This window comes from Sinocyclocheilus rhinocerous, unplaced genomic scaffold (assembly GCF_001515625.1).
Source record: "Sinocyclocheilus rhinocerous isolate Xijiao unplaced genomic scaffold, SAMN03320098_v1.1 scaffold507, whole genome shotgun sequence".
NCBI lineage: Eukaryota > Metazoa > Chordata > Actinopteri > Cypriniformes > Cyprinidae > Sinocyclocheilus > Sinocyclocheilus rhinocerous.
In genome coordinates this window covers 99,272-113,742 of record NW_015649561.1, presented here as the reverse complement: position 1 = coordinate 113,742, position 14,471 = coordinate 99,272, and the positions used below count along the sequence as shown (strand labels likewise).

Here is a 14,471-nt window from a genome sequence, read left to right as displayed (position 1 = left end):
ACCCGCTGATCTGCTCAGTACTTTGTGTCTCTGGGTTAAAAGCAGATGGGGGATTGTTAGTCTGTTCTCTCCCTCCACCACCTCTTTAATCCTCTCTTGTAAGAGGAGGTGATCTCCAGGTGAGACAAGGCGATCCTACTGCCATGAAGGACAGAGATGGCTGCCTAGCTGTGTCCGATCTAGAGAGAAGTGCAGATTTACCATTTGACAGTGGGTATAGATATATACATGTCTGTTAATTAAACAAATTTACTTGCTTCTTTGTAAGCATACAATTATGTTTTTGCACTGTGTACCTACACAACTATGTTTTCCCTGTGGTTTTTACACAAAAGCTAATACAATGATAAACTATTCCAGATTGTATTTTACCAGCCTATGGAAAAATAATCAATTTTATTTTCCCACACTGATTTTAAAGCCTTTTCAGCCACAGATACATCTTCTAAACTCACAATAACCGCATATAGTTGGCTGATGTTCAACATGACCTAGAAAGTTTGATTGAGCAACTTTAACATCTCATTGCTGTGTACAAATGAGACCCCCTCCTCCCACTCTGTTTTAGAAGCATAAGACACTTTTGGTATGGATTAACTCATATTAGCTTAGCTTTAGCAGACTGAATTAGCTTATACTGATGCGCACCACCTTAGATACAGAGATCGCTCCCAAACGGTAGGAGAATTGTGTCATTTCTGTTATGACCTCTGACTGGAGCATAAAATCCCTGTCAATATGGCATAACTATATCTTGATCCATGAAACCGTTCAAATTTTCATGTTGTTTTTACATACTATATCTACATTTTTTTTGTGTATACTTTATCTTGTTTTATCTTGATATTTCATTCTCTCTACAAACTGTCCTTTTTAAAACTAACAAATGGTGTGAGATATAATGTGAAGGACTGTTTGTGAAATGAAAAGATTTTAAATGGTCACCTGGGCTAGTGTAGGTGATCTCTGTATTTCATCACAAAGTACAAAGAAGGAATTAATGTGAAAGGTAATGCTCATTAAAGCAGGTCTAAGAGAGACTGGCACACTGCAGAAATGAGGCCAGTGCAGCAGAGTGCAACTCATGAAGGTAAGATGTTTCAACTTACGAATGGCATTTTAACAAAGCAACTTCATAACCTGAACTTACCCGGCAAGAGCGCTTTAGATTTCAACAAAAATCAGGAGCAGGACAGAACCGTGGACAAATAGTGATTCATATTTGATGATGTCATAATATCATATTTCATCGGAATTTGTGACACGAGATTATTGCCTTTTATTTGTATTCAAAGTAAATCACTACATCAAAAATTGTACTTATTATTTATCAGCTTTATTCCTGCATAAATGGTATGACATGCTCAATAATGAACAAAATCTTGCTTTTCTCTTTAAAGTAGGATTAAAACCCCACATACTTATAATTTTGCCTAATTTTGTGCCGTTATCACACAGTGCCAGAGCAGTGAGCATATGCAAAATGTGATAGCTCAGGATGAATAGCTGAGTGAACGTACTCTAGTAAAGACAGAAAGCATGTGGCAGGAACATATTGACAAACTTTTTGACTCTTAATACATTCTAACAGCAGATCCTTCTGAATCAATTGTTTTGAAAATTAAAAAAGGTATATTTGACTAAATGATTATGCTAAATTAAAAATAGGCAAACTGCTAATATTTCAAATCAGTAAGTAAAATGAGTTAAAATCATATGATTGATTGTGTCAATAGATAGACATTAGCCCCTTTCTTTGGTATTTGGTGTGGCAATAGCACATTAGCCATTGGCCTATAAACAACAGGAGGAAGTTTTAGTGCATCCTGCTAGCCTCAGCATTTTGTACACTCCATGCTGAGCTGTTAGCTCTCACATTTTTGCTCCTCTCATCGTATCACCATTTATGTTTAGACAACAGAGCCCGATGGCCATGCGTTTACTAGCGCTCTGCATCTGCCTAAATATAGTCAGCCCTAAAGCTTCTTAGTGGGAGAACCCTCTTATAAGTTCCTTTCCTTGAATAGTAGCTGAGTACAGACCACACAAATATACTTAAGTGAAAATCCCTTGCAGGTATTTAATTCTAAATGAGTAATTACTGGGTTGTCAGTGTGTCTTGGTCTACAGGTGCATGTGTCTTAGTGGCTCATTCGCGCCTTGGCTTCGAAGCGGGTCGCACACAAACGCACTGGCAGTAGCATCTTCTAGCCTGATACCGCAGAGCTTCCGGAGCTTTCCATTTCTCTGGGGCGACTAACCCGACACAGCCGCCACAATGTGTGACATGGGGGGACTCGACAACTTGGTGGCCAACACGGTCTACCTAAAAACCCAAGGGGGTGATGACAAGGAAATGAAGAAACGTCGCCGAAGTCTCTCTCTACCCAAGCCAGAACAATGTGCGGCACTCAGGTCGACTCTGGACACGGACTTTGAATCCCTCTGCGAAAAGCAACCTATTGGAAAGAGGTTTTTTCGCCAGTGCCTGGATCAAGCGGGGCCAGAGTGCAATGCTGCTGCAGAATTTCTGGATGATCTGAATGATTGGGAATTGTCAGAGGCCGCTGCCAAAGACAAGGCCCGTACAAATATCATCAATAAGTTCTGCAAAGATGGCTCCAAGAGCTCCCTCACCTTCCTGACTGGAGATGTAGCAACCAAGTGCAAGGCAGTTACTGACAAAGATTTCGAGGAGGTGATGGGACAGGTGAAGCAGGCCACCAAAGAGTTCCTAAAAGGCAAGCCGTTTACAGATTACCAGTCAAACGAATTATTTGACAAGTTTTTGCAGTGGAAAGAGTACGAGAAACAGCCAATCACTGAAAAGTACTTTTATGAATTCAGGACACTTGGAAAGGGCGGATTCGGAGAGGTAGGTTTTTTTTTTTCCACGAAGTGCAATCTATTAGCATACAATTTAAATGGTCAGCCTTAACTAGGAGGTGCTAAAAATTCCAAGTACATGTCTTAAATCAAAGATATCATGATGTAGTCCCTCAAACTTAACCATGTCAATCCTATACACTTCCAGGTGTGTGCAGTGCAGGTTAAGAACACCGGCCAGATGTATGCCTGCAAGAAGCTCTGCAAGAAGCGCCTCAAGAAGAAACATGGTGAGAACATGGCCCTGCTAGAGAAGAAGATCTTGGAGAAGGTCAACAGTCTGTTCATTGTCAGCCTGGCCTATGCTTACGACACTAAGACCCATCTCTGTCTGGTCATGAGCTTGATGAATGGAGGTGACCTCAAGTATCACATCTATAACATTGGTGAGAAGGGTATCGAAATGGATCGGATCATCTATTATACAGCTCAGATTACAACCGGGATGCTTCACCTGCATGACATGGACATTGTGTACCGTGACATGAAGCCAGAGAATGTGCTGTTAGATAGCCAAGGCCAGTGCCGTCTTTCAGATCTTGGTCTCGCTGTGGAGATTCCCGTTGGAAAGACCATCACCCAGAAGGTGAGTTGATCGCATCTATGCTGTGATCAGTACCGTTAAAGGCACCGGATAACAACTGGGTATGCTTGTATGAGATAAATAGCATGGAGAGTCATTCTCAAACTACTAAAGGAGATGAACAACTTCAACAGTAAAACCAAATTTACAGACTGCCTAAAACTCCATATGTTATTTGGGGATTTTATTCAACACCAATCCATAATTATGCTGTATATATATGTTATTGAAACTAGATTGAACTAGTGTAAAAATGAAGTATCTGATAAACCTTAATGGACTATTCATTAGCTAAGTTGGGACGCACACTGACACATACCTTTGAGCTACATCACTGTGAGAAAACAGAAACACTTCACATTATAAATTGAACACAATCAGCTAATTCAATACACAATTAATTAATAGACTTTTCTGCTTTTTGCAATTATAGTTATTATTTAAGTCATTTTTTAAATTAGCCAATCAACTTGCAGAACACTTGGATTCCATTACAGACAGTGGTCCTCAGAACACAGTTTGAGATCACTGGTCTAGTTAAAGTCTTTGTTTACTTTATGTTTAGCAGTCCTAGTATGCCGCCAGGACTTTAGAGATTTTCAGTAACACTGTTAGGGACCTTAGATTGTTCGTCTTTTACACAGTAAATCGGGATTACGGCCGTGTTAGCGTGGTATTCTTTGCCTGTTATATAATTCCTGGTGATCTTCATCAACCTGAGTACAGCTACATCAGTGAACAGACCCAAAGACTGCAAGAAGTGATACAAGGATCAGTGAGCTGCAGTGTCCTTACCTGCACCATTGGCTCATCGTCTCTTTAAGCTTTTGCATTGGTAGGCCACAGATAGTTGTGATTAGGAGGATTCTTCATTAATTTTTTTTTTTTATTATATTTATTTTCACTCAGTTATATCAGTATTCATTTCATGATATGCTCTGCATTAAAACTTTGCTGTAGCTAAGATAAGGTTACGTCGTTACTTCAGGGCCCACAAGTGCTTCACCTTTACCCAAGAGGCGCAATAATCACAACTGGGTCTCTATCTCACTACAATAAACAGTGTTATACAAAATAGCATGAAATCTATAGCTATTGTGAAGTTTATTAATGTAGTGCAGCATTATGGATAGTAAAATGCCAGTACACCATTAGCAACTAGGAAGCTTGATGAAATTCACTGATGAAATTATGATTGATGAAACACCGTTTTTCTTTTTTTGGTCGAGATTTACGGAAGTAAATTGAAAGCTCGTTCAAGGAATTATGCCATAGGTAACAAAAATGATCAATTAAATTACAGAACAACACAAATTAGGTTAACTGAATCCAGAAGGTGTTTTAGAAGGTAGTTATCTAACTAAATGGTTTAAATTGTTAGAAGCTACATTTGTAATGACAAATGGCATTTGTAAAGATACATTGTACATGTAACAGAGGGAATATACTACCTTCATTGTGTTGTCCCTCAACTTTACATTGTTTTTGTTTTGTTTGGTATTCATATTTTCTTATCATATTTCTTAAGCTCACTCTGGTGGAAAAATACTCAGTGTTGCCCCTCATGACTTGTTCATTTTTGATATATTGTCAAGTGTCAAAATGAAACAACTTTCATGCAGTGACCCTAAGCTTATTATCCTGTGCCCTTCTTGAGTCCTTAATGCAGGTTGAAGCCCAAGCTGAACCACTGGGGGTTTGGTTGGCTTTACACTCCTGATCCTCTTAGGCAGAATTACACAAATCTGTCTCTGATCAGATAGCCAAAGCCTGGGGATGCGCTGCATTTTATGTTTGTCGCATGAATTTTATATGTTTAAAGGCTCTGGGTTTATCACTGCTCTTTGCTGTCATTTTCTTGTCTTTCTTGAACACTTTATTGACTGTTCTTGAAGCCTTGATTTTCTTGACATCTCACAACTTTAAAGCCATGACCCAGCAGTTTGATTTATGTAACTACACTATATGCACAAATGATAGCTTCAGTGGTCTGAAGGTCTAGGTCATTCTAGCTTAGGTAATCGAATTATGTTAGTCTGGCACAATGACCGTGCATCTTTTCCCATGTAATCACTACATTTTAGCTTGACTGAGCCTAACCCTGCTGATTACTATATCTTAATTTTCCTCTTGAAGTATAAACTGCCAGCAAATGTCCTGCTTAAGGATAGATTATTTAGCCAAAAAACAATGCTTTTATCTTAGTTATTCAGTATGATAGTGTTGTTGTAACTATTATCATGCCTTAAATCCCATAAATGGATTTTTAAGCACCCATAGTGGTCTGTCTTAAAGCCATGCAAGTAAATTGAAGAGCTCTGCTGTTAGATTAGCCATATAGTTATTAATGAATGACTCTAAGTGAAAGCATATCTTTGTACACAAAGGTGCACATGTGCATTTGAGCCTAAGAATGGATGTCTTTATATAACCAGACTGTCCACTTCATCACAGTGGATCGGCACATGACTCCTGACAGGTAGTAGAGGATTACAATTAAGCTTCTTCTTTCTGGCAAAGAGAGGAAATGAGGTACAAGCAATAGATAGGGTAATACTTACATAACATGCTCTACTACTACAATGCTGTTACCTTAATAAACTCCTCTGACAAACAGATATGCTCCTCAAACCATGACAGTTTCATACAAAGGGGTGGTTTCGCATCTCATTTAAACAGATTCCCACGGGAAATGATCATATTAAAAAAGTTTAGTCTGAACTTTTGTCCCTCAAACCCTTTGGTTCTCTTTTCACAGGCTGGAACGGGTGCATATATGGCACCTGAAATCCTCACTGAAACCCCATACAGGGCATCAGTGGATTGGTGGGCTCTTGGTTGCAGTATCTATGAAATGGTAGCTGGCTACACCCCGTTCAAAGGCCCTGAAGCCAAGAAGGAGAAGGTGGAGAAGGAGGAGGTACAGAGGCGCATCATTAACGAGGAACCTAAGTTTGAGCACAAGAACTTTGACGCCCCCACCATAGACATAATCAAACAGTTCCTCAAGAAGAAGATTGATGAACGTCTTGGCTGCAAGTAAGTCCTTCTATCCCTCTTAACCTCCTGATCCTTCAGTGTGATCGGAGGTGCTAAAGCAGGATATGTGGACCCTAACCTGCTTGAAATCCTTTACCACAATATTCTTCAATAGTGTCCTACAGGTCAAAGCTATTGTATCAGATTTGTATGGCTTGGCAAAGATGATTTTCTAGGTCTAAACTCCTATATGGTCAACCTATATCTCTTCTTTTGGGCCAAATTATAATGTAATAATGACCAAACGCCTTGGTTTTCTTGAACCAGATAATGGCAATATTGTGAAATGCCTTTTTCCCAAATGACCAGAGTGTATAATTGTTACTTGTACTATTTTCACAGGGGTGATGATCCCAGGAAGCATGAGTGGTTCAAGTCCATCAACTTTGCTCGTTTGGAGGCTGGCCTTATCGATCCACCCTGGGTGCCCAAACCCAACGTTGTCTACGCAAAGGATACAGGTGACATTGCTGAGTTCTCTGAAATCAAGGGTATTGAGTTTGACGCAAAGGATGAAAAGTTCTTCAAGGAGTTTAGCACAGGTGCTGTGCCCATTGCCTGGCAAAAGGAGATGATTGACACTGGACTCTTTGACGAGCTCAACGACCCCAACCGGAAAGAATCATCCGGTGGTTCAGATGATGATAAGAAATCGGGCACTTGCACACTTCTGTGAGAGGACCAATCCAGCCACCCAGCCCAGAATTCACCAGCAAATGCTTTCAGTGGCATCACTAACATGAATGAAACTCTGTGCTCTGTGACGAAGAAGAGTGGACCGTGACAAAAGAGATGGGACGTTAGTCCATTGTAGCATAGAAGGAGACTCTTATTGCTTCAGTTGCACAGCCACATGGTCTGAGAAACATTCTAGACCATCCATGATGTGGTGGACTGAGCTTTGGACCAGTCAGGGAAGTTCTTCTCTGCAGTTCCTTTATGTCTCGTGAAGTAGTCAACCTCCTATCCAACAGGGGGTGCAAGTAAAAGTACTATTCCCTATTGAGAAGATGCTAGAAGAGTAGAAGACTACAGGCCACCTAAAGATTGTGATGTAACAATAGCGACTCAATGTAATCGGCAGCAGTTTGTGATCAGAAGGCAGAGATGCGTGGATATGCAAATTGGAGTCATTCCCAAGAAGCAGCGGCTTGCGTTTCAAACATCTCCTGCCTTGCCAAATCACAGTTTATTTGTGGATTAGTTCACTGTGTACTAGTACACAATTGGCATCTATTGTACACATACTCTTTGTAAGACTTTAAGAAGCTACTGAAGGTCAGGCCCAGACGGAATCTGCGGAATTCGTTCTCGTTTTTTTAAATTCGGAATTCTGTGGAATGTTCTACAAGCTAAATTAAATGAGCTAGAGTTCCTCTATCCACCAATCAATTTTCCGAACCATTAGTCCTAGGGTTGCTTGAGCCTGTCCCGGCATCTCAAGCTGTAGACAGGGAAAGACCCTGGAGAGATGGCTAGTCCATCACAGGGTCAAATTTGTGAAAATGTGTAACAAAATAATTGTGAAGGATGCAAAAATGTTGTAATGGTGGACGTTCCAATTGCACAGATTCGATGTGGGCCTGCTTGTTGTGACACAGGTAAAGTGCATTTGAATGAATTGTGTAATTGCTCAACAGAGCTCCAATGATCTCTGTTGTAGAGAGTGTCGCACAAATTGTTAACTCATGACCTCCATGCTTGTGATCTTTGATAGCAGGGCTTTTCGGATTCTGCACCTTGTGTGTATAAATATGTACATATAAATATGAATTAATAAATCAACATATATTATTAGCTCTGAAATGAAATCAGAGCTTGATTGTTTAGCATTTAAAGGTAATTCCATTTGTGTTTTGTTCTCATATCCCATCATAACAGAGTGTTAAATATGTACACAGCAGACAGCCTTCCTTTACAGAAGTTCAGCTGAAAGAGGTCAGTCCTCAAGGGCACAATTAGAGGGCTTTGGCACTGATTCGTCTGCTAAATCCTCACCAGTTGCACTATGTAACCAAGGTGGAGGTTATGCCCTCTTCCAGTCTTCCGTGGTGATGCTTGATGCTGAGCAAGAGCAAACAATTGTTATTGTGACATAAAATGGACCAAACTACCTGTCTGCAAATGAATTATTTGTTCTGTGTCTTTTGAGTTTTTACTGTTTGAGGTGAGTAATAATGAATGAATGTAATTGTATATAAAGTTTGAGAATGATTCTAAATAGAAATTTCAGATATTCAACAGGGGCATGGATTCAAAATGGGTCAATAAAATGTTTCTTTCTTTTACAGATTTATTTCTTAGCTTTTCCCCCTCCCATAACACTGGTGCTTGGTGCTAATTCGGTTTCAAATCAGCAAATTTAATGGAGTTATGTGTTCCTGAGATAATTAAATCTGAAGTTTAATCTCTCACGTAATGAAAATTCAACCACATGCTGGTGCGTTCTTAAAACAATCTGTGCAAGAGTCAAAGCCTAAAAATATTCCCCAGATTAAGGAGTCAAATCACAGACCGCCTGAAAAGTTCTGGGCTGAATTCAGAACACCACACTTATCTTGTAAGGCGATAATCTGGTTTATACTCGCGTACTTAAATCAACCTCTAATCCTTGTAACCTCCAGTCTGATTTGCTGAACCAAGACAAGTCACTCTCACCAGACTTACCAATTTATGATCTCCTCTGAGAGCATAGAAATACCAGTCTGGTTCAGCACACATGAATGAATCTGCTTCCTGCGTTCAAAGACTGTTACATCACTTCTGAGCTTTATTAGGCAGTGTACATGTAGAGATGGTGTGCATATTACTATGCAGGTCTGCTTATGATTGAGTTTTGATGGAGTAGTAGCAAGTCAGAAAAGTCTTCAGACGGTAAACTAAAGACCCTGTTAAGCCAAACAGATCCCACTCCTCCTTATGTGAACCAATATCCACTAATGCGGAAAATAAGCTTATGTGTGTAAGAAGCAGTGTTAGGGAGTCTCCTTACTCCTTTCACATCTAGAGGTAAAAATAATTGGTGTGTGTTATTAAAACATGGGAGTTTTGATTTTGGCGTGTTTGTCAGTAGCCAGGAGTTCTCACACTTTTAACACCAAAGACCCCAAAATATGATAATACATTTTAATATTTCCTGAAATATAATAGCAGCTATATATTTTAATAATGCTTTGTGAAAAACATAGTTTACAAAATTAAATAACTGGGTCCTATATATATTTATCTATTTATCTATTATAATTTATATCGTCACAGACCAAAACAAATGACTATATTATCTGGAAATTACATGGCAGTGTATTTTTTTTTTTCTGTATAGACCTTTTAAAATACAAACCAGATCAGTTTTTTAAATTACTGTTTAAAACGGAACTGCAAAATCAAGCTGTTATAATAATAATAATCTTTTAAAAATGAAGTGTGTGCTAAAATAGATGACTGCATCAATTACCTGAAACATTGGCCAGCTTAAAAGACCATCTATGTACAGACTGAAGCAGATTCCCATGTCTGTGACTAAATGTGGTCAACTAATCAGTTGACGCAAACTGCTGATTTATTGATAGCTGTTGGCAGGAACAGACAGTGCTATGTTTGGTTGAGCGCTGTGACATGTTTAAGTTAAACGAATATGACATATGGCACCGAACACATGATTCAGTGTAGTAGGAGAATGAGTTCAAACCTGAATACAAAAAATGCTACTCAACACAACTGTAATTTGGAAGAGAAAAAAAAAGTTGCTGTTAGACAACATTATATCCTAACGCCATCCTGTGGAACATTCAGGATATTACAGACAATCTACAACCACCACTTATTTGTTTTCTTTTTATTTGTCAAAATAGCATTTGTACCAAGTTGTTAAATGGCTCTTAAGGCATCTGCATGAACTAGGATCCATGCAGAGGTTTTAAAAATCATTTAGGTTACAAATTTGGCTCTTTACGTATTTCATATTTCAAAAATGTGTCAAATAATGCCACTTTTTTTTTTTTTTTTTCTTTTACATAAATCTTTTAGCAATATGACAATACGATCATTAAATATATTCACACAGAGCAACACAAACACAAAAACACCAACTAAGGATTTAGATAGCGACTAACCCGTCTCATCAATCACAATGTAAACAAAATCCCTTTAAGAGTACAACGTAATGACGTTAAAGAATTCAAAACATCTAGGGAATGCGAGGCCCAGGGTTAAAATACAATTAAATGTTCAGAGACACTAGGCGGTGCTAGACAGAAGACTAAACAAGGATCCTGTGAAGACATGGTGAGTGGGATTCATTAACAGAAATCAATCAGTCATGCCTGTCTGTGGAGAGTTAAATTAAGTCCTTGAGACCTGCTGAGGACCAGCAGGACAGACAGTGGGGGTTTAAAAGGAGGACAGGGACAACAGGGAGAAAAGTAGTGCAAGTTTCCCTTTAGCGTCCGTACCAGCAGCTGCTTTATTCGGTCACCAGGACCCGGAAGGTGATGCAACCGAGAAACTTGTCACGCTCGTCGTTGTTCTTGAGGTTGGAGCCCTCTACCTTGCACTCTACAATCAGCTCAGAGTTGTAGTCTTCCTTCTTAAGCAACAGCTTTACAGCAACCAGAGGCTGAACATAACCCTCCTATAGATGACCAGAGACAGAAAAACCAAGGTGAAAAAAGTGTACTTCACTGTACAGACTTAAATTAAGATGTAATACTATATTGTCATTCTATATAGTATAATACTAGATCTACTATACGTCATCTCGTTATATAATGAAGTCTTTAAAGGAATATTCTGGGTTTAATACAAGTTAAACTTAATCATAATATAATTACTAGTAAAACAGCTGTTTACATAATTTTTGCATAAGTCTATGGCATTGTATTATGGCAACTATGTTTTAAAACTGGATACACAGAAAAGGCAAATTTGTTTTGTTATCTTATAACTATACTATTGAAATTTTGTGTCATTTATGAATCCGCCCCATTCACTTCCATTGTACATGCCTCACTGTAATCCACTGTAATTCTACTTTTTTTTTTTTTTGAAGATATGAACAGACAAGTAGATTTTTTTTTTGTGGTAATCAACATTATGTTATAAATACTGACGACTGACCTTAAATGTTATTGAACCTGGAACATTCCTTTAAAGGAATAGTTAACCAAAAATTTAAAATTCAGTGAACATTTCCTCACCCTCAGGCCATCCAAGATATATGATATATGGTTATATGTACCATATATAGATATATGGTTTTGTTTCTTGAATGGAACAGATTTGGAGAAATATAGCATTACATCACTTGCTCACCAATGGATCCTCTTTCACTGGAGAAATCATGATGGTAATGGATTTGTTTATTACTTTTTGCTTCACAAGACATTCATTTATGGACTTTGTCTTGTGGATTATTGTGATGTTTTTATCAGCTTTTTGGACTCTCATTCTGACGGCACCCATTCACTGCAGGGGATCTGTTGGTGAGCAAGTGATGTAATGCTAAAATTTCTCTAAAACTGTTCCAATGAAGAAACAAAATCGCACAAAATCAGTAGGGGATCAAATAATTATTTTCCCCACTGTATATGTGTACTGTGTATATTTATTATGTATAAATATACACACATACAGTATATATTTTGAAAATATTTACATGTATTTACATGTCTATATGTATATTCATATAATTTATATCTGAAATAAATATATTTAATATATAAACATAACATACTTTTCTGAAACTTATACATGCATGTGTGTGTATTTATATATACATAATAAATATACACAGCACACACACATATATTATGTAAACAAAAAATTTTGGATGCGATTTATCATTTGACAGCACTAAACTATTCCTTTAAGCATGTTCGGAGCTCTATACTTACATGTGTTTTTTTCCCATAGTAAGGAAAGTACATCCTATCAATAGTCCCCTCATGGGGAAAATACTGCATCTGGAGAGGTTTCCCACTCTGAAGAGAAAGAAGAAAATACAATTAGACAATTGTAGGCAGCAGGCTGTTACTTGGTGAGAGTGGATGATACCGTTTGATGTAGTTCTAACAATAATATAAATCATCCATGACATATACAGTAGCTGCAGCCTAAAAATACATTTGGATGCAGAGCATAATGTATCCCAGCAGAGAACAGACAAAGCAGACTGCTGCTTTGGAGAAACCAAGTGCTAGAAGTCATGCTGCTGCTTTGCCATGCTAAATGAATTAGTATTCGTTCATTAGCCATCTTTCTTGATCAATAGTAGCGACTCATTAAGAAAATATTCAGATGGTAACCATTGTGATAATGGACAACTGATTCTGATTAGGGATGCATGAGATATCAGTACCATATCGGCTAATATTACAGATATTTAATTGTGCAGCTCACTTTCTCAACTTTTTTTTTTTTAAAGCTGCCATCTAACGCTCAACGTCAATCAATAAAACACTAATAATTGAATAACACTGTAATTGAATCTTTAACAAATCACAAAATGACTATCCGTTTTTCACACTGTACATAATAACGTTGCCTAAATTCATGTGTAGCATTTGAAATGATTGATTTGAGTTTTTATTGGTTCATATTTAGTTTATTTCATTTCAGTTTCGATTATATTAAATATATCAGGGTGCATCCCTAATTCTCACAAGTAGGGTTGGGCCGATAGACGATGGCTGACAGCCCCCACCCCCCACCCCCCCATACCGCCGCATCCCAATTCCGTGTTCGAAATTAAGTGTACTACGGAAACCCTAAAGGGAATAAATAGCCTATGAGATAGGAGGATAAAAAAAAAATATTTCAATACTTTCTCTCACATTAGATATTTGTCAGTGGTGCTCAGTATCTGCAAATCATTCGCCATTGTCCTATGAGTCATCTCTCCTTACTCCGTGTATGTGGTAAGTGAACTTTCATGTACTGTAACAGTCTACCGCTAGCAAGCGGCTAACCATGTCCCTTTAGTGGCTCTGTAGAACGCGTTATTTGTTTTCTGTGCCTTTCTGCATACAGATTCACGCTTCGGGCACACCCCCTAACCCCGCCCCCCGACGTCATCGTCCATCACGATGTTTCACTGTAGACATCGTCCGATGCCAATTTGGTAGACATCGCCCAACCCTACTCAAAAGATTGCGCAAAATATGTGTATGTTGTGGCTTTGCAGAAAATTTAAGGTAAGGAATGATAAAGCATATAAGAGACATGCTCGATCACGCTAGTAGCAAACGAGAGACCGGGAGAATGAGAGAGACCAGATATACAGTGATCTTACCCATCACTTTACAAAGGAGTTCAACTGGCAGCATGCAATTGAGCCATGAGAGACAAAGAAAAAGGGAGGGAGAAAAGAAAAAAACACCATTGAAAGAGGATGGACTAACAATTAGAAATCCAAGCAGGAAACACAACAACATATAAATCAAACCTTAAAGCTGAAATCCATGAGAAAGTTGCAGAAACACTGGCAACTACAAACACCCAACACTGTTTTGCTGTTTTACAGAGCAATGAAACACCCCCAAAAGGGGAGGGCTGTGTGGGCACCAATCAGACCTTTGATTTGCTGGCATCTTACACTTTGATTGGCCATGTGGTTTTTACCTTTATTATATCTTGTCATGAGCCCTCAGTGAGCAAACCAAAGCCACAATAGCCAAAACAATAATGATAACGGAAAATGGTTAGGTAGACGAGAAAGTAATTGTTGGAGAATACTTAGCAGGCCAGGCATGGACCTTAAAGGAACACGCCACTATTTTTGAAAATAGGCTAATTTTCCAACTCCCCTAGAGTTAAACAGTTGAGTTTTACCATTTTCGAATCCATTCAGCCGATCTCCAGGTCTGGCGGTAGCACTTTTAGCTGCAGCTTAGCATAGATCATTGAATCTGATTAGACCGTACCATGGGTGCAGCAGGCGCAATGATATTACGCAGCGCCTGAAAAT

At 38.6% G+C, this 14,471-nt stretch overlaps 2 protein-coding genes across 2 annotated transcripts in view; one reads left to right on the top strand and one right to left on the bottom strand.

Annotated features, from left to right (window-relative positions):
- Nucleotides 1-2,044: 2,044 nt before the first annotated feature.
- grk7a (G protein-coupled receptor kinase 7a) lies at nucleotides 2,045-8,752 on the top strand. The gene is made up of 4 exons (XM_016515432.1): nucleotides 2,045-2,875; nucleotides 3,035-3,472; nucleotides 6,228-6,508; nucleotides 6,851-8,752. The coding sequence occupies exons 1-4, from the start codon at nucleotides 2,279-2,281 to the stop codon at nucleotides 7,182-7,184; spliced, it is 1,650 nt and encodes a 549-aa protein (XP_016370918.1). The 5' UTR covers nucleotides 2,045-2,278; the 3' UTR covers nucleotides 7,185-8,752.
- Nucleotides 8,753-10,313: 1,561 nt separating this feature from the next.
- LOC107710617 (sodium/potassium-transporting ATPase subunit beta-3-like) overlaps nucleotides 10,314-14,471 on the bottom strand; it is an 8,873-nt gene continuing 4,715 nt past the window's right edge. The window contains exons 6-7 of the mRNA XM_016515433.1: nucleotides 12,400-12,486; nucleotides 10,314-11,138 (exon numbers count right to left, since the gene is read on the bottom strand). Coding sequence (XP_016370919.1) covers nucleotides 10,971-11,138; nucleotides 12,400-12,486 — 255 coding nt within the window. The 3' untranslated portion in view covers nucleotides 10,314-10,970. The remainder of the gene's footprint in view (nucleotides 11,139-12,399; nucleotides 12,487-14,471) is intronic.